This window comes from Ranitomeya imitator, chromosome 4 (assembly GCF_032444005.1).
Source record: "Ranitomeya imitator isolate aRanImi1 chromosome 4, aRanImi1.pri, whole genome shotgun sequence".
In the NCBI taxonomy this organism is placed as follows: domain Eukaryota; kingdom Metazoa; phylum Chordata; class Amphibia; order Anura; family Dendrobatidae; genus Ranitomeya; species Ranitomeya imitator.
Window position 1 is genome coordinate 149363067 of NC_091285.1, and position 27631 is coordinate 149390697.

The 27631-nt window shown below is 43.8% G+C and overlaps 1 protein-coding gene across 6 annotated transcripts in view; it reads left to right on the forward strand.

Moving 5' to 3' along the window:
* LOC138675632 (E3 ubiquitin-protein ligase RNF14-like) overlaps window positions 1–27631 on the forward strand; it is a 63255-nt gene that overhangs the window by 17251 nt on the left and 18373 nt on the right. For 4 of the 6 annotated variants that reach the window (XM_069764031.1, XM_069764026.1, XM_069764032.1 and 1 more), the window contains 3 exons: window positions 4634–4794; window positions 5884–6035; window positions 16183–16686. In XM_069764031.1, coding sequence (XP_069620132.1) covers window positions 4641–4794; window positions 5884–6035; window positions 16183–16686 — 810 coding nt within the window. In that variant the 5' untranslated portion in view covers window positions 4634–4640. Of the gene's footprint in view, window positions 1–3340; window positions 3417–4633; window positions 4795–5883; window positions 6036–16182; window positions 16687–27631 lie in introns of all 6 variants that reach the window. The other 2 variants (XM_069764027.1, XM_069764030.1) reach the window with 1 other exon arrangement.

The window sequence follows — 27631 nt, forward strand, 5'->3', positions numbered from 1 at the left end:
TTTATTACTACTCCCATAAGTGTGGATAGAGCGAGGTCTCGCATTACACCACTGCTCCCATGGAAGTGGACAGATCAGTGTCACACGTAACACCTCTGCTCCCATACAACTGGACAGAACGGGGTCACGTTTTACAGCACTGCTACCATAGAAGTAGAAATAGCAGGGTCACACTTTACACCACTGCTTCCATAGAAGTGGACAGGGCAGGGTCACCCAATACACCACTGCTCCCATAGAAGTGGATGTAGTGGGGGATTACATATTATACCACTGCTCCCATGAAAGTTGACGGAACGGGGTCACATTACACCATTGCTCCCATAGAAGTGGATGGAGCGGGGGGGTCATACATAATACCACTGTTCCCATAGAAATGGACGGAGCAGGGTCACACATAGCACTGCTCCCTTAGAAGTGTACGGAGCAAGGTCAAACATCCCACCACTGCTCCCATAGAAGTGGATGGAGTGGGGTTACATATTATACAGCTGCTCCCATAGAAGTGGACGTAGCGGGATCACACATTACACCACTGCTTCCATAGATGTGGACAGAGCAGGGTCCTGTATCGCTGAGGGAGCAGTAGTGTAATGTGTGACCCCGATTCATTTTTTTTGTGGGGTGCAATTAATATGTGAATGTGTGACTTCTCTGCGTGCCCTTCTATCGGAAGGGTAATAATACGTGGCTCCTCTGTCCAATTCTATAGGAGCAGTGGTATAATGTGTGACACTGCTCCGTTCACTTTATGGGAGCAGTGGTGTAATGTGTGACATCGCTCCGTCAACTTCAATGCAAACAGGGGTGTAATGTGTGACACTGCCCCGTCAACTTTTATGGGGTCACTGGTGTAATGTGTGACACTGCTTTGTCCACTACATTACTACTCCCATAGAAATAGAGAGCGGTCACACATTACACCACTGCTTCCATAGAAATTACACCCTCCCAAAAAAATTTCACCAGGGTCAGGGAAGAGCTTATCTCATAACTTTGCGGCCCTTACAAAGTAATTTTCGCTTTATTAAACCCCTTAGATTCCCATATAGTCCTCCATTTAGTACAATAGGCCCCACTTTGCTTCCATGTAGTACAATGGGCCCCACATAGTGCACCATATAGCATAATGAGCCCCATATACACTGTGTGCAGAATTATTAGGCAAGTTGTATTTTGATGACATGATACTTTTTATACATGTTGTCCTACTCCAAGCTGTTCAGGCTTGAGAGCCAACTACCAATTATGTAAATCAGGTGATGTGCATCTCTGTAATGAGGAGGGGTGTTGTCTAATGACATCAAAACCCTATGTAAGGTGTGCTTAATTATTAGGCAACTTCCTTTCCTTTGGCAAAATGGGTCAGAAGAGAGATTTGACGAGCCCTGAAAAGTCCAAAATTGTGAGATCTCCCCGAGGTCATTCATCCTTATGTTTACAGAGGTATGCAGCAGTCTTAAAATTGCCAAACTTTTGAAGCGTGATCACTGAACAATCAAGCGTTTCATTGCAAATAGCCAACAGGGTCGCAAGAAGCGTGTTGGGCAAAAAAGGCGCAAAATAACTGCCCATGAATTGAGGAAAATCAAGCGTGAAGCTGCCAAGATGCCATTTGCCACCAGTTTTGCCATATTTCAGAGCTGCAACGTTACTGGAGTAACAAAAAGCACAAGGTGTGCGATACTCAGGGACATGGCCAAGGTAAGGAAGGCTGAAAAACAACCACCATTGAACAAGAAACATAAGATAAAGCATGAAGACTGGGCCAAGAAATAGCTTAAGAGTGACTTTTTAAAAGTATTATGGACTGATGAAATGAGAGTGACTCTTCATGGGCCAGAGGCTGGATTAGTAAAGGGCAGAGAGCTCCACTCCGACTCAGACGCCAGCAAGGTGGAGGTGGGGTACCGGTATGGGCTGGTATCATCAAAGATTAACTTGTGGGACCTTTTTCGGGTTGAGGATGGAGTGAAGCTCAACTCCCAGACATACTGCCAGTTCCTGGAAGACAACTTCTTCAAGGAGTGGTACAGGAAGAAGTCGGTATCGTTCAAGAAAAACATGATTTTCATGCAGGGCAATGCTCCATCACATGCCTCCAACTACTCCACAGCGTGGCTGGCCAGTAAAGCTCTCAAAGAAGAAAAAATAATGACATGGCCCCCTTGTTCACCTGATCTGAACCCCATAGAGAACTTGTGGTCCCTCATAAAATGTGAGATCTACAGGGAGGGAAAACAGTCCACCTCTCGGAACAGTGTCTGGGAGGCTGTGGTGGCTGCTGTACGCAATGTTGATCGTAAATAGATCAAGCAACTGACAGAATCTATGGATGGAAGGCTGTTAGTGTCATCATAAAGAAAGGTGGCTATGTTGGTCACTAATTTTTTGGGGGTTTTGTTTTTGCATGTCAGAAATGTTGATTTCTAAATTTTGTGCAGTTATATTGGTTTACCTGGTGAAAATAAACAAGTGAGATGGGAATATATTTGGTTTTTATTAAGTTGCCTAATAATTCTGCACAGTAATAGTTACCTGCACAAACAGATATCCTCCTAAGATAGCCAAATCTAAAACCCCCCATTCCAACTTACCAAAATATTAAACTTTGATATCTGTGAGTCTTTTGGGTTGATTGAGAACATAGTTGTTGATCAATAATAAAAATAATCCTCTAAAATACAACTTGCCTAATAATTCTGCACACAGCATAGTGCTCAATACAGAATAAAGACTAGAATCACAGTGCAGTGCCATTTTGTTGGTGACTGCACTGTGATCTAGACATGTTACTGGACCGGAGGAGCCGCGTAGAGCAAAGGAGCATCACGGTGGGACTGCGGGATAGCAAGTGTGCTAGTCTTAACCCAAAAGCTAGGAGTCGCTACCTATCTCTGTACCTGGGATTACTCCTGAAGATGGAGATGCCCGAGCCTCGTTTCTTACTATGCTCCTAAGCAGCACTAGTCTGAAATGTGTATGGTGAAATACAAAACAAGACAGAAAGGTCAGAACTGAAACAGTCACATAACACGCTCTCTTTGAAATACACAAAGGGAAATAAAGTATAAAGCCCTAGATGCAACAAAGTAATATAAAGCTATCAAGGTAACAAGGAAAGGGTTAACCAAACACAGGTTTGGTAATGACTAGTGTTGAGCGAATTTGATTGGGTTCCCTCTTATTCAGCCAGCTATAGCGCTTGCCAAATAAGCTGCAGAGGGAACCCGGCTTCCTGGATCGCGCTGGCTGATCAGCAGCACAGCTGCATGTGTTGCGGTTGTGTCACAGCACATGCATGAGCCCAACAAACAGTCTTAACCTGTTGAATCCACAGACCCTGACACCGTTATGAAAGTTGGTGATGTTTGAGAAAACCTCCTTGTGCCTTGTGACAGGCGGTGACTTACTTGGTAAGTATCAGGGCTGCGGCGGAGTGAGTATCAGGCATAGTGCTTTTGTATAAAGGCAAAAATAATATGGGGGAGGGAGACATGGAATATGAGAATATATCTCTCACCCTCATCATATACCATGTCTCTCCCATCACATTCCAAGTCTCCCACCATCACATTCCATGTTTCTCCCCATCACAGTCCACGTGTCTCCCCCGTCACAGTCCACGTGTCTCCCCCGTCACATTCCACGTGTCTCCCCCGTTCACATCTCCAGAATCCGACTTTTTCTCGCCTTTGAAACTGCTAAGACTCTCACTGTCGCTCTTATTCATTCCCGTCTGGACTACTGCAACTCTCTTCTGATCGGTCTCCCTTTTACCAAACTTTCTCCTCTCCAATCCATCTTGAATGCGGCAGCCAGGGTCATATTTCTGTCCAGCCACTTCACCGATGCCTCCATCTTGTACCAGTCATTGCACTGGCTACCCATTCGCTACAGGGTCCAGTATAAACTCATCTCTCTCATCCACAAAGCTCTCCACAGTTCTGCACCTCTTCATATCTCCTCTCTCATCTCTGTCTATCGCCCTACATGTGCCCCCCGTTCTACAAATGGCCTAAGACTAACATCCCCCTGTAATCCGAACCTCGCACCTCCGTCTCCAAGACTTCTCTCGTGCTGCGCCAGCTCTCTGGAATGCACTTCCCCAGACGATCAGACTGATACCTAGCCCCGACCTATTCAAGCGCGCTTTGAAAACCCATCTCTTCAAACAAGCCTACCACATCAACTACTCAGTAAACTAACTTTGCCCTGTTCCCTCCTTCCAAATATTACTCTGAATCTGCACCCTACTATTCATCTGTCTCCACACCCTCCATGCACACGATAACTGCACTTGATACTTGACTATTGCACTTAAACACACGGGCTGATGACCGGATCATGCAGCTTTATATGAAAATCCCTATTTATTATAATTGCCAGACCTGAAATAACAAGCACTTTTCACCTATTGTGTCCCCCCATTTCCTTGTAGATTGTAAGCTTGCGAGCAGGGACCTCACCCCTAATGTCACTGTTTAAATTGTCTTAACTTGTACTGAATTTATTGTCTGTACATGTCCCCGTTTAATTGTAAAATGCTGCGGAATATGTTGGCGCTATATAAATAAAAAATATTATTATTTATTATTATTTGAATCACATTATTTTATCCACATTATTACAGGTAACCAATGTCAACAGAAGATCAGGAAGCCCAGGAGGATGAGCTATTAGCCCTTGCTAGTATTTACTCCGAAGATGAATTTAAAAGGGCAGATGGCACCCCTGGAGGAGAAATTCAAGTATGCCTGGAATTACCTGCTAATTTCAGTATTTCTGTGAAAAGTGAGTGAGAAATGCTGCATGGTGTCAGAAGCGTATAGACATGACTGCAGTAGCTGACATAACTACACTATTTTGGTGACTTTGGAACCCCATCATGTGACTACTGTTTCGCCTCAGTATGAAGGATTGACCACATGTAAACACACGGTGTCATTTTGTTCTTAGACACAACATTGCTCAATCATTGAAATCAGTGAATTGTGTAAAGTATGTACTCTTAGGCTGGAGTCACACTACCGTTGAATACGGAAGAGTGCTATGCAATAAAAATTGGCATAGCAATCGGACAAGTATTCATCTATGGGGCAGCTCACATCACCATATTTTTTCTCTGCAGTTCTCAGTGTGCAAATGAAATCGCAGCATGTCGAGTCTCGGCTCACTCGCACCCATATAAGCCTAAGGGTGCAAGTGAGACAATGCACATCTCTTGGATATAATTTGAGTGATGTGCGTTATACGCTGACCCCGACAATGGAGGAGATGGAGAAATTAATTTCTCTGCCTCCTCCTCTGCGCGAGAGGCTCGGAGCACAGACACATGACACTCGGCTCCCGCTCGCAGCAGAGCAGGAGCCGGGGGTCATTAGCATATCGCATCCGATGCTCTCTGATGCCGGCCTTGAGCTGCCTTTATACAATGCATATGCTTTGCACTTCTTTTGCTGCAGTCACATCCAAAATGCATTGTTTTGTCACAATTATTTTACATCAAAAACTTTGTGGTTCTACTGTGATCAAGGCAAAAGAAAATCGCTAGTAAAGGGGGCTAAGACCGATAAAGGCATGTGAATATATAATATTTCATATATTTGTATTATTTCCATTAAACTTCAAAGGTGCACAGAGGAACACAATACTGATAAAATACGCCAAATTCATTAAGCGGCATACTCCTCTGTGAAATTGGCGCATCTTCTTCCTGCCGCTTCGTACTCCAGCTTTAATGAATTGGGACCTATGTGTTTTTAGGAAATCTGAATTGTCACATATCGACTGCTAAATGTGAAAATATGATGCTGTGATACATGTGGTAATTGAATATTAGAATTTCTTTAATGCTTGTTATTCATTTTCTCTTCTTTCAAGGCAACAGTGCCGCAGAATGTTTTCCTGAGACCTTTGAGAACACTGTGTCCTTCCTGCCACCCATTGTGCTGAACTTTGAACTTCCCCCAGATTACCCGTCCGCTGCACCCCCAGATTTCACACTAAGCTGCAAGTGGCTTTCACCAAAACAGGTTGTGACAGAAAACTTTTAACAAAAATGGTTTATATTTCTGGGCAGGTTTCTGTAAATTCTTCAACTATTCCCGACATGACTATTTTTTGTTTTATTTGCGTTCTTGTTTTTTTCATCTTCCACGAGTTTTTTTTTATTTTTTATTGTTTCGCTGACATAGCTGATATACTGCAAAGTGGGAAAAAATTACAATAGTGGAAAAAGTGCAATTCCACAATTGTTTTTTATTTATTTACCATGCTCGCTATATGGTAAAAATTACCTGGTAATATTGGTCAGTACGACTACAGAGATACCAAACATGCACAGTTTTTTTTTTCCATTTACGTGGCGAGAAAAAAAATCAGAAATTTGTAGAAAAAAAAAATCTCCTGTGTCACCATTTTTTAAGACCCGTAATGTTTTACATTTTTGGTCAATTGGGCCATGGGAGAGCTATTTGTGCATTGAGCTGACGTTTTATTGATACCAACTCATGATGTAGTCATGATGTTTTGATCGGCTATTACTGCATTTTTTTGCAGTTTGCAGCTGCTGAAAAAACGTAATTCTGGCGCTTTGATTTTTTTCTCTTTATACTAATGACCAATTAAGTTAATTAGTTTTTATATTTTGATATATGAGTTTTACGGATGTAACAATACCACATATCTTTTTTTTTCCTTTATTTTTAATTGGGCAAAAGGATGTGATGTGAACTTATATGTGTGCATAAATAAATATATACACACATGAAAATAAGTATTTGATACACTGTTGATTTTGAAGTTTTCCCACCTACAAGGAATGGAGAGGTCTGTAATTTTTATCGTAGGTGCACTTCAACTGTGAGACAGAATTTAAAAAAAAATCCAGAAAATCACATTGTATGATTTTTACATAATTAATTTGAATTTTATTGCATGAAATAAGTATTTGATATAATAGAAAAACAGAACTTAATATTTGATACAGAGACCTTTGTTTGTAATTATAGAGGTCAGACCTTTCCTGTAGTTCTTGACCAAGTTTGCACACACTGCTGCAGCGATTTTGGTCCACTCCTCCATACAGATCTTCTTCAGATCTTCCTGATTTTGGGGGTGTCGCTAGGCAACATTAAGTTTCAGCTCCCTCCAAAGATTTTCTGTTGGGTTCAGATCTGGAGAATGGCTAGACCTCTCCAAGACCTTGAAATGCTTCTTACGGACACACTCCTTAGTTGCCCTAGCTGTATTTATTGGGTCATTGTCATGCTGGAATACCCAGGCACGACCCATCTTCAGTGCTCTTACTGAGGGAAGGAGGTTTTGGCCAAAATCTTGCGATACATGATCCCATCCATCCTCACTTCAATACAGTGCAGTTGTGAGCAGGTAGGAGATGCAGTAACAGGTCGGAGGCAGAGCAAGCGTTAACGTGGGGTTTAATTTAACAGTTATACTCCTCGCAGGGAGAAAACAGATTAAACAGTATAAAGGATTACAGGGGACGTAACTCAGGGGAAGCGGGTGTGAAGTATAGGGTAGGAAGTTCAAGGATAGCAAACTTATCAGTCTGACGACTTCAGAATGCGGCTAGTTCAGGATGTGGATGTTGGTGCCAAAGCAGTGCCGCATAAGGAGTCCAGTATGGTCCCAGAAAAGATGGCGTCCTGGATCCTGGCAGCGGTGATTCCTGGTAGTCCAGTGTAGTCCTGGAAAAGATGACGTCTTGGCTCCTGGCGCGACGGTGATTCTTTGTGGTTTGGTCAGTGATCGGTGTGTTTATGAGCCAGACAGAGCTCAGTCTTTCCCCCTCACAGCGTGTCCCAATTCTCCCGTCAGTGCGTGCGCAGGCTTATATCCTGACTGGGCGTCCTGCGCTTAGTAACCCGATGTTTACCCTGGTTACCAGCGAAGACGTCGCTGAATCGGTGTCACACACGCCGATTCAGCGATGTCTGCGGGGAGTCCAGCGACGAAACAAAGTTCTGGACTTTCTTCCCCGACCAGCGACAGCACAGCAGGGGCCTGATCGCTGCTGCCTGTCACACTGGACGATATCGCTAGCCAGGACGCTGCAACGTCACGGATCGCTTGCGATATCGTCTAGTGTGACGGTACCTTTAGTCCTTTATCAAAAGCACTCAATCCAGGAGATCTGCACACCTCCATACACACAGCCCACTTTGAGACAAACCAGTCTCAATTTACAAAGTAAACCACACGCAGGGGTGGAGATATGGTGAGCAGCCCTCTCTCCCAACTCTTCAACCTCTCACAATCAAACTGTTATGACCGATTTACCCCTTTTAGTCCTATATGTGCTAAAACAATTTTCCAGGTTTATATCCCATCCACTAAGTATCCTACAGCGACCTTACAACATATATTAATTTGTGCCAATATAACCCATTTTTAATGTGCACGTTTTGCACATATAGCTCCTGATAAGGATGACCGTACAGGTTTTATTTACGCTTCAGTTGCCATTGGAACAGACCTCAAGTAGTTCCAGCTCATGCTTAATGCAGGGTCTACAGCCATTTTATCTGTGCTCTAGGTCAGTGTGTTAGAACGAAGTCTACTGTGAGGGATGGTATCACGGAAAGGGGTAGAGCTTCGTTCATTACACTGTGGGAGCTCATACCAGTAGGCGATGTGATTCTGTGCTGGTAACTGAGATTAGCAATGTTGATGTTCGTCCTTCGTTTTCGAAGATGACCATGACTTCAGGGTTAGAAGAGAATTAATAGTTATGGGTCCGGAGGTGACTGATGAGTCCAATCCAGGCCCTGAAGGTTCGCCCACATACTTGACATACGAAAGCAGATGTGGTCAGTACACCAGATTCTGCTTGTGCCTTGCGTACAGCACGCTTTCTTTTTGCGTCACAGATTTTCCTATCTTCAGCTGCACGTGCTCCTGAGGTGATCCTGCCCCGCCAACCTGGACGATCCAGGGCAAGCTCTTCCCATTCATTGGTGTTGACTTCCAGGTTTTTGAGAGACACCTTAAGGCAGTCTTTATAGCGCTTCTTCTGCCCCCCAACTGCTCGCTTTCCTTGGCACAGTTCTCCGTACAGTAGTTGTTTCGGTAGTCGGCTGTCCGGCATTCGGACCACGTGTCCAGCCCACCTGGCTTGGACTTTCAGCAGGAGAGTGTAAACGCTGCAGAGCCCAGTTTGTTCCAGAATTGCCGTGTCTGGGATATTGTCTTGCCATCTGATGTGGAGGAGTCTGCGGAGGCAACTCATGTGGAAATGATTAAGCTGTTTAGCATGCCGGCTGTACACTGTCCAGGTCTCGCTAGCATAGAGAAGTGTGGTGAGGACCACCGCGCAGTAGACCTTCAGCTTGGTGGTAAGGCTGAGTCCCTTTCGTTCCTAGACGTTCTTACGCAGTCTCCCGAAGGCGGCACTGGCTTTGGCGATTCTGTTTTTAACCTCAGCGTCTATGGTTACTTCACGGGAAAGTGTGCTGCCTAAGTAGACTGCTTTGAGGTTTTGCTCCTTCACCGTGATACGTGGCTCCTTGTACAGTTTTCCTGGAGCCGGTTGATACATAACTTCGGTTTTTCTAATGTTGATCTCAAGACCAAAACTGTCGCAGGCTTGCGAAAAACAGTCCATTTCATGCTGCATCTGCTGTTCCGTGCTAGCGTTAAGTGCACAGTCATCAGCAAATAGTAATTCACGGATAACAGTCTCATGCACTTTCGTAACCGCCTTCAGGCGTTTTGGGTTGAATAGCTTGCCATCAGTCCTGTACCTAACCTGGATTCCATCTTCACAGTTGTTAAAGGCATCACTTAACATTGCAGAGAACAGCATACTGAACAGGGTTGGAGCAAGCACACAGCCTTGTTTTACGCCGTTTGTTACTGGGAAAGCCTCAGATATGTCTCCATCATTCAGAACGTTCACCATCATGCCATCATGGAACTGCCGGATGACTGAGATGAACTTGCTCGGGCAGCCAAATTTTGCCATGATCTTTCACAGGCCATCTCTACTGACTGTGTCAAAAGCCTTGGTCAAATCAACAAAAGTTACATAAAGGTCACGATGTTGCTCCTGGCACTTTTCCTGAAGTTGATGTGCTGAAAAGACCATATCTACTGTTCCTCGTTTAGCACGGAAACCACACTGGCTTTCGGGTAATAGTCCTTGCTCAAGGTGATGTAAAAGGCGGTTGAGCAAGACACGAGCCAATATCTTGCCTGCAGTGGACAGAAGGGAGATGCCTCGATGGTTGTCACAAGATTGGCGATTACCTTTCCTCTTGTATATGTGGATTATGCTGGCATCTTTCATCTGTTGTGGAACCTGTTCCTTTGTCCACATATATTGGAATAGTTTGGTCACCGTTTGCATCAGAACAGGGCCACCAGATTTATATACCTCAGCAGGTATAGCATCATTTCCAGGTGCTTTTCCACAAGAAAGTTGTTTTACTGCTTTCCTGACTTCATCTCCACTTGGAAGAACATCAAGCTCCCTGTTGATTTCTACCTGGGGCAGGCGAGCAATAGCCTCATCATTGATATTGGCAGGGCGATTAAGAATATTATTAAAGTGCGCAGCCCACCGTTCCAGAATTTGTTTCCTTTTTGTCAGCAGCTTAGTTCCATCTGCGTTAAGCAGAGATGAAGAGCTTGATGACTGGGGTCCATATACAGCTTTGAGCGCATCGTAGAAGCGTTTCTGGTCATGGGTATCTGCATAGCCCTGAATTTCGTCGGCCTTCTTGCTAAACCAGATATCCTGCATCTCGCGTAGCTTGATTTGTACCTTTCTTTTTATGTTGGTAAAGGCACCTTTCTTAGCTAACGACGTGGGGTCATTTTGGTACACCTTATACCGCTGATGTTTCTCTTCTAGGAGTTTCTTTATTTCCTCGTCGTTTTCATCGAACCAGTCTTGATTATTTCTGGTTGCTGATCCAAGATGCTCCAGAGCAGTATTATAAACAGCATCTCTCAGAATTGTCCACTGTTCCTCAACGCCAATCTCCTCTGCCTGTAGTATATTTAACAGTCTGCCATCAAGGTCATTGGCAAATTCCCTTACAATTCTTTTATTTTGCAGCTTATAGATATTCAGCCTCTTTGTCGTTTTCTGCCCTTGGGGTCTCCTAAGTGCGGAGCCTGCACTTAGATACAATGAGGCGATGGTCAGTCCAGCAGTCTGCACCACACATGGCCTTCGTCACTCTAAAGTCCATCTCATCCCTTTTCCTGGCAATGATGTAATCAATGAGATGCCAATGCCTCGAGCGTGGGTGCATCCATGATGTCTTCTTGCGGGTGGGTAAGCGGAATAAAGTGTTGGTGATGACAAGGTCATGTGTGGCACACATCTTGAGGAGCAGCAGGCCAATGTACTGCACGTTGGGCAGTATACAGGGGCTGAGATTAGAAATATACTGTAATAGGGGGCCCTGTGTGCAGACACTGAGAAGGGAGATATATTGCGAGATAGGTTGAGAGAAGAGATACACTGAAGGAAGGGGTTGTATGTACAAGAGCTGAGAATAGTTGAGCTGTGTAACCTGTTGCTGAGAAATCAGTGATGTAAAACTGCAAAAGGCATATGGCAAAGGATTATCTTCTAACATGCATCAATAGAGCAGAATTTGCAGGTTCGCAAAGGTGATCTTTCAGCAGAAGGCGAGAAACACTGCTCTGCAGTGCTGTTGTGGAAAAGAGTTGAGCACTGTTATCACCAGCTAGTGATGTAAAACAGCACAGGCAGCTGTACTGATGTTGATGGCAGAAGATAAAATTGGTCAGACATTTTACTGAGCAAGAGCAATACGTGTACAGAGGCATAAGGGGAATTCTGCACTTAGATTAGCTTAACCCCTTACCGATATATGACGGACTGGTGTGTCATATGCTAGCTCCTTGACTTTAGTGCGGACTTGCACGACAAACCCGCATCTTTCCCTTCACATGATGGCTGATATATCAGCCATTATGTGCCTCTAACAGCCACGGATAGAGAAGATCTACACTTGGCATCTGTTGACCAGTCGAGCATGCGGGCTCGTCATTCCACGTGCCTATGAGGTGTCGATGGGTTGTCATAACAGCTGGGGGTCTGCTGAAGACCCCAGGGGCTGTCATTACAATCATTCTGTCAAAGCCAGCGTTTAGCTGCAGTTCATAGGAGATCGTGATTTTCTCTATACATAGCAGTGCTTCTGTACTGTTATGTATAGCACAAGCGATAAAACAATTGAAGCTTCACTATTACATACAGTAAAAGAAATGCTTTTAAAAATATAAAAACAATTAAAAAATAAAAAATTTCAAATCATCCCCTTTTTGCCCCATTAAAAATAAAACACAAATATACACATTTGGTATCTGTGTTCGTAAAAGTCTGATGCATCAAAACAAAAAATAAATTAATTTGATTGATAAAACGGCTTATACTCGAGTGAGGGTCCCAGAAGATGGAGGTGGAGCGGCAGTGGGTCACAGGGGGCAGGAGTCAGCTGCTGTGTCTAAAGTCTGTGCCCGCTGCTAAAGAGAAATGAATATTTACTTTGCTGGCTGTGAATATTAATTTCTCTTTAATAGCGGGCACAGTAGTCACATCCGCTGGCTTCCTGCAGTGGCGGGGCGATCACGTGTGCCCGCTACTTAAGGGAATGAATATTCAATGCCCTCCACTCCTAGGCAAGTGAGTATTCATTCCCTTAAGTAGCGGGCACACGTGCTCGTCCCTCCATTACATCTGCTGGCATCGGAACAAGATGCTGCGAGGGAGCATAGAGACAGTAAGTAGGAAGGTTTATATTTTTTTTAATGTTTTTCTGATGGGACCATGCAAACAAGGATAGGGATGAGGAACCATGCAGACCAGGATAGGGATGAATACCATGCATACCTGGATAGGGATGTAGTAGGAGCCATGCAAACCAGGGTAAGGATGAGGGGGCCATACATACCAGGACAGGGATGAGGAGACAAATCATACCAGGCCTACACTCGAGTCAATAAGTTTTCCTAGTTACTCGAGTATATATGATAATTTTTGCTCTCTGCGAAATACACAAATATTGGTAATAGAATTGTAGGTTTATTGTCAACGTGTTTCAGAGTCTACGGACTCCTTCTTCAGGACAACCAGTGAGAGAGAGGTCTCTCACCTGGCCAAAGCAAACCTAATGCTTTGGACTGATGAGAGGCAAACACCATGAAAAATGCAATTGGAATGTCTGGTTTGGCTTATCATGTTATTTGGCAAAGCGAATTACAGGGTCAGTACTTTTAGAGTTACTAAATTTAACTTAAAAAAGGAGCATTGCATGGTCTCCTTACTACAGATTGGCAGTCTCCACAGACAGAAATGGTCCACCTTATTGTTCTTATTAAAATGTGTACATTATAGATTCAGACTGAAAGGCAGCAAAACAATGAAGGAACACATGTAAAACAAACCAGAATCTGACCTTAAATTCCTCAATGTACAGGCATACTTTTTCATTTTCCTGGTGTTTGCAGTTTTGAAGCTGCTTGAGACAATGCCATATATTATATAGTCTTTACAAACAGAGTGATCTATTTCAAGTGTTTGTTTCTGTTAATGTTGATGATTAAGGCTTGCAGCTAATGAAAACCCAAAAGTAATTATCTCAGTAAATTAGAATAATTAACAAAAAACGCCTGCAAAGGCTTTCTAAGTGTTTAAAAAGGTCACTTAAGGCCCCTTCACATTAAGCGACGCTGCAGCGATACCGACAACGATCCGGATCGCTGCAGCGTCGCTTTTGGTCGCTGGAGAGCTGTCACACAGACAGCTCTCCAGCGACCAACGATGCCGGTAACCAGGGTAAACATCGGGTTACTAAGCGCAGGGCCGCGCTTAGTAACCCGATGTTTACCCTGGTTACCAGCGTAGAAGTAAAAAAAAACAAACACTACATACTTACCTACCGCTGTCTGTCCCCGGCGCTCTGCTTCTCTGCACTCCCCCTGTACTGGCTGGGAGCACAGCGGCCGGAAAGCAGAGCGGTGACGTCACCGCTCTGCTTTCCGGCTGACCGACGCTCACAGCCAGTACAGGAGGAGTGCAGAGCACAGCGCCGGGGACAGACAGCGGTAGGTAAGTATGTAGTGTTTGCTTTTTTTTACTTTTACGCTGGTAACCAGGGTAAACATCGGGTTACTAAGCGCGGCCCTGCGCTTAGTAACCCGATGTTTACCCTGGTTACCAGTGAAGACATCGCTGGATCGGTGTCACACACGCCGATCCAGCGATGTCAGCGGGAGATCCAGCGACGAAATAAAGTTCTGGACTTTGTTCAGCGACCAACAATCTCCCAGCAGGGGCCTGATCGTTGGTCGCTGTCACACATAACGATTTCCTTAACGATATCGTTGCTACGTCACAAAAAGCAACGATATCGTTAACGATATCGTTATGTGTGAAGGTACCTTTAGTCTGTTTCAGTAGGCTCCACAATCATTAGGCCGGGGTCACACTTGCAAGTGTGATGTGTGAAACACACGTGAGTCTCTCGCATCAATACCCAGCACTGCCGCCGGCACTCGGACCGGAGCGTGCGGCTGCATGTATTTCTATGCAACTGAACGCTCCGGTCCCGAGTGCTGGGTATTGATGCGAGAGACTTGAACGAGTTTCTCACATTACTCTTGCAAGTGTGATCCCGGCCTAAATTAGAATAATTAACAAAACACCTGCAAAGGATTCCTAAGCATTTAAAACGATCCCTTAGTCTGTTTCAGCAAGTCTGCACAATCATGGGGAAGACTGCTGACTTGACAGATATCCAGAAGGCAGTCATTTACACACTCCACAAGAAGGGTAAGCCACAAAAGGTCATTGCTAAAGAATTTGGCTGTTCACAGAGTGCTGTATCCAAGGATATTAATGGAAAGTTTGTGTGCAAGGAAAACGTGTGGTAGAAAAAGGTGCACATGATTGTTAAGATAAGGCCACTGAAAAATTGGAGGGGAGGTTCACAAGGAGTGGACTGCTGCTGGAGTCATTGCCTCAAGAGCCACCACACACAGACATATCCAGGACATGGACTACAAGTGTGGCATTCCTTGTGTCAAGCCACTCATAACCAATAGACAACACAGAAGTGTCTTACCTGGGCCAAGGAGAAAAAGAACTGGACTGTTGCTCAGTGGTCAAAAGTGTTTTCAGATGAAAGTAAATTTTGCATTTCATTTGGAAATCAAGGTCCCAGAGTCTGGAGGAAGAGTGGAGAGGCCACAATCCAAGCTGCTTGAGGTCTAGTGTGGAGTTTCCACAATCAGTGATGGTTTGGGGAGCTATGTCATCTGCTGGTGTAGGTCCACTGTGTTTTATCAAGACCAAAGTCAGCGCAGCGATCTACCAGGAAATTTTAGAGCTCTTCATGCTTCCCTCTGCTGACAAGCTTTTTTGGAAATGGAAATTTCATTCTCCAGCACGACTTGGCACTTGTTTGCACTGCCAAAAGTACCAATACCTGGTTTATAAAGAACAGTATCACTGTGCATGATTGTCCAGCAAACTCGCCTGGTCTTAACCCTATAGAGAATCTATGGGGTATTGTCAAGAGGAAGATGAGACACCAGACGAGCCGAAGGCTGATATCAATGCAACGTCGATTTCCATAACACCTCACCAGTGCCACAGGTTGATCGCCTCCATGCCACGCTGCATTGATGCAGTAATTGATGCAAAAGGAGCCACGACCAAGTATTTAGTGCATTTACTGAACATACATTTCAGTAGGCCAACATTTCAGATTTTAAAATGATTTTTCAAACTGGTGTTATAAAGTATTCTAATTTACTGAGATAATTACTTTTGGGTTTTCAATGGCTGTAAGCCATAATCATCAACATTAACAGAAATAAACACTTGAAATAGATCACTCTGTTTGTAGTGACTCTATATAATATGAGTTTGACTTTTTGTATTGAAAAACTGAAATAAATTAACTTTTTGATGACATTCTAATTTAGTGAGAAGCACTTGTACATAGGTCAATGCTGCAGAAGAGCAAGTAAAGGGCCTAAAATGGGTGAAAATTATAATGGAAAGTGATAGTTTTTTCAAGATTAAAATAATTGGATTTAAACTCTTCATACGTGAATTACATTTTTTCTTAACAGTCAAACGTTTTTCAACGTGTTTGATTTTTATTATTTCAGCTCACTCTGTTATGTCAGCACTTAGATGATCTATGGGAGGAGAACAGTGGATGTGTTGTCTTGTTCCCATGGATTCAGTTTCTGAAGGAAGAGACTCTTGATTTCTTGAACATAAAATCTCCATATGAAATTGAGCTGTCTAGCAATGGCTTACAGAACTGTATGGAACCCACTGAAAAGACCCCTGCCAATGGGGTCTTATTGGAAAGAGGATCATTTGATAAACGGGCCATACAGGACGTGCAGTCAGTGTCTGCCCTGGTCAAATACATCTTGGTCTTCAGTGAAGCTCAGGAGAAGAAGGTTTTTGATAGCAAACCGTTCTTGTGCAATATCTGTTTTATGGAGAAGCTGGGCAGTGAGTGCACCCACTTTAAGGACTGCCAGCATGTGTACTGTAACTGCTGTCTCAAAGACTACTTTGAAATCCAGATTAAGGACGGACAAGTTCATGCTCTAAACTGCCCTGAACCAAAGTGCAAATCTGTTGCAACACCAGCTCAGGTAAGTCAAAGATCGTTGAGTCATTTGCCATACAAAATGCCATAAGTGCAAAAAACCTTTCTACTGCTCACCAAAGTGCTAGTAAGTAAAGGGAACCTGTCACTAAATTCATGCTGCCCAATCCACGGGCTACATAAATCAAAGCCTGGCTGCGTAATTGCATTCAGATATGTCTTATTTGAAATACTGTATTGTTTTAGAGAAAACATGGTTTGAAGTGGTGACCGGGAACTGTAGCGATGAGTTGAGTTTAGTCCGACATAGCCTCTGATGGGCTTCTCCCTGCACCGCTCTACTTTGTTAGCAAGTCTTTTTATATGTACACAAATGGGAGAGACCTCCTGTCAAGTAGAGTGCAGCGAAGAGAATCCTGCCACGGGCTGCGCTGAGCTAGTTAGGTCTTTCCCTATCTCTGGCCGGCTTTTCAAACTGTGCAGATAAAACATACCTGGCCTGTGGGCAACATGAATCAATTGACTGGTTCCATTAACCCCTTTACCCCCAAAGGTGGTTTTCATGTTAATGACCGGGCCAATTTTTACAATTATGAGGTAATAACTCGGGAACGCTTCAACGGATCCCGTTGATTCTGAGATTGTTTTCATGACCTATTGTACTTCAAGACAGTGGTAAAATTTCTTTGATATGACTTGCATTTATTTGTGAAAAAAAAAAATCGGAAACTTGGCGATAATTTGGAAAAGGTTGCAATTTTTCAACTTTGAATTTTCATGCCCTTAAATCACACACACGTCGCAGAAAATAGTTAATAAATAACGTTCCCCACATGTCTACTTTACATTAAGACAATTTTTGAACCTACATTTTTTTTTAGTTGCAAAGTTAGAAGGGTTAAATGTTGACCAGCGATTTTTCATTTTTCCAGCAAAATTTACAAAACCATTTTTTTAGAGACCACATCACATTTGAAGTCACTTTGAGGGACCTACAGTGGGGCAAAAAAGTATTTAGTCAGTCAGCAATAGTGCAAGTTCCACCACTTAAAAAGATGAGAGGCGTCTGTAATTTACATCATAGGTAGACCTCAACTATGGGAGACAAACTGAGAAAAAAAAATCCAGAAAATCACATTGTCTGTTTTTTGAACATTTTATTTGCATATTATGGTGGAAAATAAGTATTTGGTCAGAAACAAAATTTCATCTCAATACTTTGTAATATATCCTTTGTTGGCAATGACAGAGGTCAAACGTTTTCTGTAAGTCTTCACAAGGTTGCCACACACTGTTGTTGGTATGTTGGCCCATTCCTCCATGCAGATCTCCTCTAGAGCAGTGATGTTTTTGGCTTTTCGCTTGGCAACACGGACTTTCAACTCCCTCCAAAGGTTTTCAATAGGGTTGAGATCTGGAGACTGGCTAGGCCACTCCAGGACCTTGAAATGCTTCTTACGAAGCCACTCCTTCGTTGCCATGGCAGTGTGCTTTGGATCATTGTCATGTTGAAAGACCCAGCCACGTTTCATCTTCAATGCCCTTGCTGATGGAAGGAGGTTTGCACTCAAAATCTCACGATACATGGCCCCATTCATTCTTTCATGTACCCGGATCAGTCGTCCTGGCCCCTTTGCAGAGAAACAGCCCCAAAGCATGATGTTTCCACCACCATGCTTTACAGTAGGTATGGTGTTTGATGGATGCAACTCAGTATTCTTTTTCCTCCAAACACGACAAGTTGTGTTTCTACCAAACAGTTCCAGTTTGGTTTCATCAGACCATAGGACATTCTCCCAAAACTCCTCTGGATCATCCAAATGCTCTCTAGCAAACTTCAGACGGGCCCGGACATGTACTGGCTTAAGCAGTGGGACACGTCTGGCACTGCAGGATCTGAGTCCATGGTGGTGTAGTGTGTTACTTATGGTAGGCCTTGTTACATTGGTCCCAGCTCTCTGCAGTTCATTCACTAGGTCCCCCCGCGTGGTTCTGGGATTTTTGCTCACCGTTCTTGTGATCATTCTGACCCCACGGGGTGGGATTTTGCGTGGAGCCCCAGATCGAGGGAGATTATCAGTGGTCTTGTATGTCTTCCATTTTCTAATTATTGCTCCCACTGTTGATTTCTTCACTCCAAGCTGGTTGGCTATTGCAGATTCAGTCTTCCCAGCCTGGTGCAGGGCTACAATTTTGTTTCTGGTGTCCTTTGACAGCTCTTTGGTCTTCACCATAGTGGAGTTTGGAGTCAGACTGTTTGAGGGTGTGCACAGGTGTCTTTTTATACTGATAACAAGTTTAAACAGGTGCCATTACTACAGGTAATGAGTGGAGGAAAGAGGAGACTCTTAAAGAAGAAGTTACAGGTCTGTGAGAGCCAGAAATCTTGATTGTTTGTTTCTGACCAAATACTTATTTTCCACCATAATATGCAAATAAAATGTTAAAAAAACAGACAATGTGATTTTCTGGATATTTTTTCTCAGTTTGTCTCCCATAGTTGAGGTCTACCTATGATGTAAATTACAGACGCCTCTCATCTTTTTAAGTGGTGGAACTTGCACTATTGCTGACTGACTAAATACTTTTTTGCCCCACTGTATATGATAGAAGATACAAGAAGAAGATAGAAGATTTGACTTTTTGAATGCAAAATTGCTGGAACAATTGGCAGATGCCATGTTGTGTTTGGAGAGCCCCTGATGTGCCTGAACAATGAAAATCCCCCACAATTGACACCATTTTGGAATATAGACCCCTCAGGGAACTGATCGCGATGTGCGCGATGTGTGGTGAGCACATTGATTCCTGGGGGCTTCACAGAAGTTTATAACATTGAGCCGTAAAGATGATAAATATCAAATTTTCCGAACAAATTTGATTTGAGCACAAAATATTGCATTTTCATAAGGGTAACAAGAGAAATTGCACCATACAATTTGTTGTGCAATTTCTCCTGAGTACGCCGATACCCAATATGAGGGAAAAACTACATTGAGCCGTGAAAACAAATGTATCACATTTTCTCTTTCACCTTACAGTTTGTTGTGCAATTTCTCCTGAATATGACAAGGGGAAATACTACTTTTGAGGCACAGTGCAAAACTCAGAAGGAAAGAGGCTCCATATTGAAGTTCAGATTCTGCTGGAATGGTTTGAGGGTGCCATATCACATCGCAGAACCCCTGAGGTACCAGAACAGCAGAAACCCCTATATGTGAGCTCATTTAATAAAACTACACTCCCAAATGAATTTGTCTAGTAGTGCAGTGATCATATTAACACCACATATGCCTCACAGAATTTTATACCACTGAGCGGTGAAGAAGGAATAAATTAAATTTTTACCACTAAAATATTGTTTTATCCCCAAGTTTTCATTTTTCTAAGGGCTAATAGGAATTTTTTACAACAAACGGATGTCTATTTTTTCCTGAATGCGCCAATACCCTACATGTAATCGGTAAATATTTTCAGGCACAGAGCAAAGCTCAGAAGGGAATGAGCGTCAGATTTTACTGTTATGGTCTGCAGGTGCCATGACCCACTGGGAGAGCCCGTGAGATGCCAGAACAGCCGAACTCCCCATAAGTGACCCTATTTTACAAACTACACCTCTCAATGAATTCATCTAGGTGTGCAGTGATCATATTGACACCACGGGTGTGTCACAGAATTTTATACCATTGGGCAGTGAATTAACCCCTTCATGACCCAGCCTATTTTGACCTTAAAGACCTTGCCGTTTTTTGCAATTCTGACCAGTGTCCCTTTATGAGGTAATAACTCAGGAACGCTTCAACGGATCCTAGCGGTTCTGAGATTGTTTTTTCGTGACATATTGGGCTTCATGTTAGTGGTAAATTTAGGTCAATAAATTCTGTGTTTATTTGTGATAAAAACGGAAATTTGGCGAAAATTTTGAAAATTTCGCAATTTTCACATTTTGAATTTTTATTCTGTTAAACCAGAGAGATATGTGACACAAAATAGTTAATAAATAACATTTCCCACATGTTTACTTTACATCAGCACAATTTTGGAAACAAAATTTTTTTTTTGTTAGGAAGTTATAAGGGTTAAAATTTGACCAGCGATTTGTCATTTTTACAACGAAATTTACAAAACCATTTTTTTTAGGGACCACCTCACATTTGAAGTCAGTTTGAGGGGTCTATATGGCTGAAAATACCCAAAAGTGACACCATTCTAAAAACTGCACCCCTCAAGGTACTCAAAACCACATTCAAGAAGTTTATTAACCCTTCAGGTGCTTAACAGCAGCAGAAGCAACATGGAAGGAAAAAATGAACATTTAACTTTTTAGTCACAAAAATTATCTTTTAGCCTCAATTTTTTCATTTTCACAAGGGGAACAGGATAAAATGGATCCTAAAATGTGTTGGGCAATTTCTCCTGAGTACACCAATACCTCACATGTGGGGGTAAACCACTGTTTGGGCACATGGTAAGGCTCGGAAGGGAAGGAGCGCCATTTGACTTTTTGAATGGAAAATTAGCTCCAATTGTTAGCGGACACCATGTCGCATTTGGATAGCTCCTGTGTGCCTAAACATTGGCGCTCCCCCACAAGTGACCCCATTTTGGAAACTAGACCCCCCAAGGAACTTATCTAGATGCCTAGTGAGCACTTTAACCCCTTCCCGACCTTTGACGCATACGCTGCGTCATGAAAGTCGGTGCCATTCCGACCCATGACGCAGCATATGCGTCATGGAAAGATCGCGTCCCTGCAGGCCGGGTGAAAGGGTTAACTCCCATTTCACCCGATCTGCAGGGACAGGGGGAGTGGTAGTTTAGCCCAGGGGGGGTGGCTTCACCCCCTCGTGGCTACGATCGCTCTGATTGGCTGTTGAAAGTGAAACTGCCAATCAGAGCGATTTGTAATATTTCACCTAAAAAACTGGTGAAATATTACAATCCAGCCATGGCCGATGCTGCAATATCATCGGCCATGGCTGGAAACACTTATGTGCACCCACCCCACCCCTCCGATCGCCCCCCCAGCCCCCCGATCTGTGGTCCGCTCCCCTCCGTCCTGTGCTCCGCTCCCCCGTCCTCCTGTCCGCTTCCCCGTGCACCAATCACACCCCCTGTGCTGCAATCAAACCCCCCCGCACTCCGATCCCCCCCCGCACACAGCGACCCCCCCCCCCGTGCTCCGATCCACCCCCCCCGCACAGCGATCCCTCACCCCGTGCTCCAATCCTTCCCCGTGCTCCAATCCTCCCTCCCGTGTTCCGATCCACCCCCCCCCCATGATCCGATCCACCCCCCCGTGCTCCGACGCCCCCCCCGTGCCCTGATCTCCCCCCCCTTATACTTACCTGGCCGCCCGAGGTCCGTCCGTCTTCTTTCCTGGGCGCCGCCATCTTCCAAAATGGCGGGCGCATGTGCAGTGCGCCCGCCGAATCTGCCGGCCGGCAGATTCGTTCCAGAGTGAATTTTGATCACTGAGATATAACCTATCTCAGTGATCAAAATAAAAAAAATAGTAAATGACCCCCCCCTTTGTCACCCCCATAGATAGGGACAATAAAAAAAATAAAGAATTTTTTTTTTTTCCACTAAGGTTGGGGTAAGAACTAGGGGTAGGGTTAGGGGTAGGGTTAGGGGTAGGGTTAGGGGTAGGGGTAGGGTTAGGGCTAGGGTTAGGGGTAGGGGTAGGGTTAGGGCTAGGGTTAGGGTTAGGGGTAGGGCTAGGGTTAGGGTTTCGGTATGTGCACACGTATTCTGGTCCTATGCGGATTTTTCCGCAGCGGATTTGAAAAATCCACAGTGCTAAACCGCTGCCGATTTATCGTGGATTTACCGCGGTTTTTCTGCGCATTTCACTGCGGTTTTACAACTGCGATTTTCTATTGGAGCAGTTCTAAAACCGCTGCGGAATCCGCAGAAAGAAGTGACATGCTGCGGAATGTAAACCGCTGCGTTTCCGTGCAGTTTTTCCGCAGCATGTGCATAGCGATTTTTGGTTCCCATAGGTTCACATTGAACTGTAAACTCATGGGAAACTGCTGCGGATCCGCAGCGTTTTCCGCAGCGTGTGCACGTACCTTTAGAATTAGGCTATGTGCACACGGTGCGGATTGGCCGCTGCGGATCCGCAGCAGTGTTCCATCGGGTTTACAGTACCATGTAAACATATGGAAAACCAAATCCGCTGTGCCCATGGTGCAGAAAATACCGCGCGGGAACGCTGCGTTGTATTTTCCGCAGCATGCCAATTCTTTGTGCGGATTCCGCAGCGTTTTACACCTTTTCCTCAATAGGAATCCACAGGTGAAATCCGCACAAAAAACACTGGAAATCCACGGTAAATCCACAGGTAAAACACAGTGCCTTTTACCCGCGGATTTTTCAAAAATGATGCTGAAAAATCTCATACGAATCCGCAACGTTGGCACATAGCCTTAGAGTTGGGTTGGAATTAGGGTTGTGGTTAGGGTTAGGGGTGTGTTGGGGTTAGGGTTGTGGTTAGGGGTGTGTTGGGGTTAGGGTTGTGATTAGGGTTACGGCTACAGTTGGGATAAGGGTTAGGGGTGTGTTGGAGGTAGAATTGAGGGGTTTCCACTGTTTAGGCACTTCAGGGGGTCTCCAAACGCAACATGGCGCCACCATTGATTCCAGCCAATCTTGTATTCAAAAATTCAAATGGTGCTCCCTCACTTCCGAACCCCGACGTGTGCCCAAACAGTGGTTTACCCCCACATATGGGGTACCAGCATACTCAGGACAAACTGCGCAACAATTACTGGGGTCCAATTTCTCCTGTTACCCTTGAGAAAATAAAAAATTGCTTGCTAAAACATCATTTTTGAGGAAAGAAAAATGATTTTTTATTTTCACGGCTCTGCGTTGTAAACGTCTGTGAAGCACTTGGGGGTTCAAAGTGCTCACCACATATCTAGATAAGTTCCTTGGGGGGGTCTAGTTTCCAAAATGGGGTCACTTGTGGGGGGTTTCTACTGTTTAGGCACACCAGGGGCTCTGCAAACGCAACGTGACGCCCGCAGACCATTCCATCAAAGTCTGCATTTCAAAAGTCACTACTTCCCTTCTGAGCCCCCACGTGTGCCCAAACAGTGGTTTACCCCCACACATGGGGCATCAGCGTACTCAGGAGAAACTGGACAACAACTTTTGTGGTCCAATTTCTCCTGTAACCCTTGGGAAAATAAAAAATTCTGGGCTAAAAAATTATTTTTGAGGAAAGAAAACGTATTTATTATTTTCACGGCTCTGCGTTATAAACTTCTGTAAAGGACTTGGGGTTTGAAAGTGCTCACCACACATCTAGATAAGTTCCTTTGGGGGTCTAGTTTCCAAAATGGGGTCACTTGTGGGGGGTTTCTACTGTTTAGGCACACCAGGGGCTCTGCAAACGCAATGTGACGCCCGCAGACCATTCCATCAAAGTCTGCATTTCAAAAGTCACTACTTCCCTTCTGAGCCCCCACGTGTGCCCAAACAGTGGTTTACCCCCACACATGGGGTATCAGCGTACTCAGGAGAAACTGGACAACAACTTTTGTGGTCCAATTTCTCCTGTAACCCTTGGGAAAATAAAAAATTCTGGGCTAAAAAATTATTTTTGAGGAAAGAAAACGTATTTATTATTTTCACTGCTCTGTGTTATGAACTTCTGTGAAGCACTTGGGGGTTCAAAGTGCTCACCTCACATCTAGATAAGTTCCTTTCGGGGTCTAGTTTTCAAAATGGGGTCACTTGTGGGGGGTTTCTACTGTTTAGCCACATCAGGGGCTCTGCAAACGCAACGTGACGCCCGCAGAGCATTCCATCAAAGTCTGCATTTCAAAACGTCACTACTTCACTTCCGAGCCCCAGCATGTGCCTAAACAGTGGTTTACCCCCACATATGGGGTATCAGCGTACTCAGGAGAAACTGGACAACAACTTTTGGGGTCAAATTTCTCCTGTTACCCTTGGGAAAATAAAAAATTGCGGGCTAAAATTCATTTTTGAGAAAATAATTTTTTTTTTTTATTTTCATGGCTCTGCGTTATAAACTTCTGTGAAGCACTTGAGGGTTCAAAGTGCTCACTACACATCTAGATTAGTTCCTTTGGGGGTCTAGTTTCCAAAATGGGGTAATTTGTGGGGGATCTCCAATGTTTAGGCACACAGGGGCTCTCCAAACGTGACATGGTGTCCGCTAATGATTGGAGATAATTTTCCATTTAAAAAGCCAAATGGCGTGCCTTCCCTTCTGAGCCCTGCCGTGCGCCCAAACAGTGGTTTACCCCCACATATGGGGTATCTGCATACTCAGGACAAACTGGACAACAACATTTGTGGTCCAATTTCTCCTATTACCATTGGCAAAATAGGAAATTCCAGGCTAAAAAATCATTTTTGAGAAAAGAAAAATTATTTTTTATTTTCATGGCTCTGCATTATAAACTTCTGTGAAGCACCTGGGGGTTTAAAGTGCTCAGTATGCATCTAGATAAGTTCCTTGGGGGGTCTAGTTTCCAAAATGGGGTCACTTGTGGGGGAGCTCCATTGCATAGGCACACAGGGGCTCTCCAAACGCGACATGGTGTCCGCTAACAATTGGAGCTAATTTTCCATTCAAAAAGTTAAAAGGCGCGCCTTCCCTTCCGAGCCCTGCCGTGTGCCCAAACAGTGGTTTACCCCCACATATGAGGTATCGGCGTACTCGGGAGAAATTGCTCAACAAATTTTAGGATCCATTTTATCCTATTGCCCATGTGAAAATGAAAAAATTGAGGCGAAAATATATTTTTTGTGAAAAAAAAGTACTTTTTCATTTTTACGGATCAATTTGTGAAGCACCTGAGGGTTTAAAGTGCTCACTAGGCATCTAGATAAGTTCCTTGGGGGGTCCAGTTTCCAAAATGGGGTCACTTGTGGGGGAGCTCCAATGTTTAAGCACACAGGGTCTCTCCAAACGCGACATGGTGTCCGCTATCGATGGAGATAATTTTTCATTCAAAAAGTCAAATGGCGCTCCTTCCCTTCCGAGCCTTACCATGTGCCCAAACAGTGGTTTACCCCCACATGTGAAGTATCAGTGTACTCAGGAGAAATTGCCAAACAAATTTTAGGATCCATTTTATCCTGTTGTCCATGTGAAAATGAAAAAATTGAGGCTAAAAGAATTTTTTTGTGAAAAAAAAGTACTTTTTCATTTTTACGGATCAATTTGTGAAGCACCTGGGGGTTTAAAGGGCTCACTATGCATCTAGATAAGTTCCTTGGGGCGTCTAGTTTCCAAAATGGGGTCACTTGTGGGGGAGCTCCAATTTTTAGGCACACGGGGGCTCTCCAAATGTGACATGGTGTCCGCTAAAGAGTGCAGCCAATTTTTCATTCAAAAAGTCAAATGGCGCTCCTTCCCTTCCAAGCCCTGCCGTGCGCCCAAACAGTGGTTTACCCCCACATATGAGGTATCAGCGTACTCAGGACAAATTGGACAACAACGTACGTGGTTCAGTTTCTCCTTTTACCATTGGGAAAATAAAAAAATTGTTGCTGAAAAATCATTTTTGTGACTAAAAAGTTAAATGTTCATTTTTTCCTTCCATGTTGCTTCTGCTGCTGTGAAGCACCTGAAGGGTTAATAAACTTCTTGAATGTGGTTTTGTGCACCTTGAGGGGTGCAGTTTTTAGAATGGTGTCACTTTTGGGTATTTTCAGCCATATAGACCCCTCAAACTGACTTCAAATGTGAGGTGGTCCCTAAAAAAAATGGTTTTGTAAATTTCGTTGTAAAAATGAGAAATCGCTGGTCAAATTTTAACCCTTATAACTTCCTAGCAAAAAAAAATTTTGTTTCCAAAATTGTGCTGATGTAAAGTAGACGTGTGGGAAATGTTATTTATTAACTATTTTGTGTCACATAACTCTCTGGTTTAACAGAATAAAAATTCAAAATGTGAAAATTGCGAAATTTTCAAAATTTTCGCCAAATTTCCGTTTTTATCACAAATAAACACAGAATTTATTGACCTAAATTTACCACTAACATGAAGCCCAATATGTCACGAAAAAACAATCTCAGAACCGCTAGGATCCATTGAAGCGTTCCTGAGTTATTACCTCATGAAGGGACACTGGTCAGAATTGCAAAAAACGGCAAGGTCTTTAAGGTCAAAATAGGCTGGGTCATGAAGGGGTTAAACCCTCAGGTGCTTCACAAATTGATCTGTAAAAATGAAAAAGTACTTTTTTTTCACAAAAAAATTATTTTCGCCTCAATTTTTTCATTTTTCACATGGGCAGTAGGATAAAATGGATCATACAATTTGTTGGGCAATTTCTCCCGAGTACGCCGATACCTCATATGTGGGGGTAAACCACTGTTTGGGCACTCTGCAGGGCTCGGAAGGGAAGGCGCGCCATTTGACTTTTTGAATGGAAAATTAGCTCCAATTGTTAGCGGACACCATGTTGCGTTTGGAGAGCCCCTGTGTGCCTAAACATTGGAGCTCCCCCACAAGTGACCCCATTTTGGAAACTAGACCCCCCAAGGAACTTATCTAGATGCATATTGAGCACTTTAAACCCCCAGGTGCTTCACAGAAGTTTATAACGCAGAGCCATGAAAATAAAAAGTAATTTTTCTTTCCTCAAAAATGATTTTTTAGTCTGGAATTTCCTATTTTGCCAAGGATAATAGGAGAAATTGGACCCCAAATATTGTTGTCCAGTTTGTCCTGAGTACGCTGATACCCCATATGTGGGGGTAAACCACTGTTTGGGCGCACGGCAGGGCTCGGAAGGGATGGCACGCCATTTGACTTTTTAAATGGAAAATTAGCTCCAATCATTAGCGGACACCATGTCACGTTTGGAGAGCCCCTGTGTGCCTAAACATTGGAGATCCCCCAGAAATGACCCCATTTTGGAAACTAGACCCCCAAAGGAACTAATCTAGATGTGTGGTGAGGACTTTGAACCCCCAAGTGCTTCACAGAAGTTTA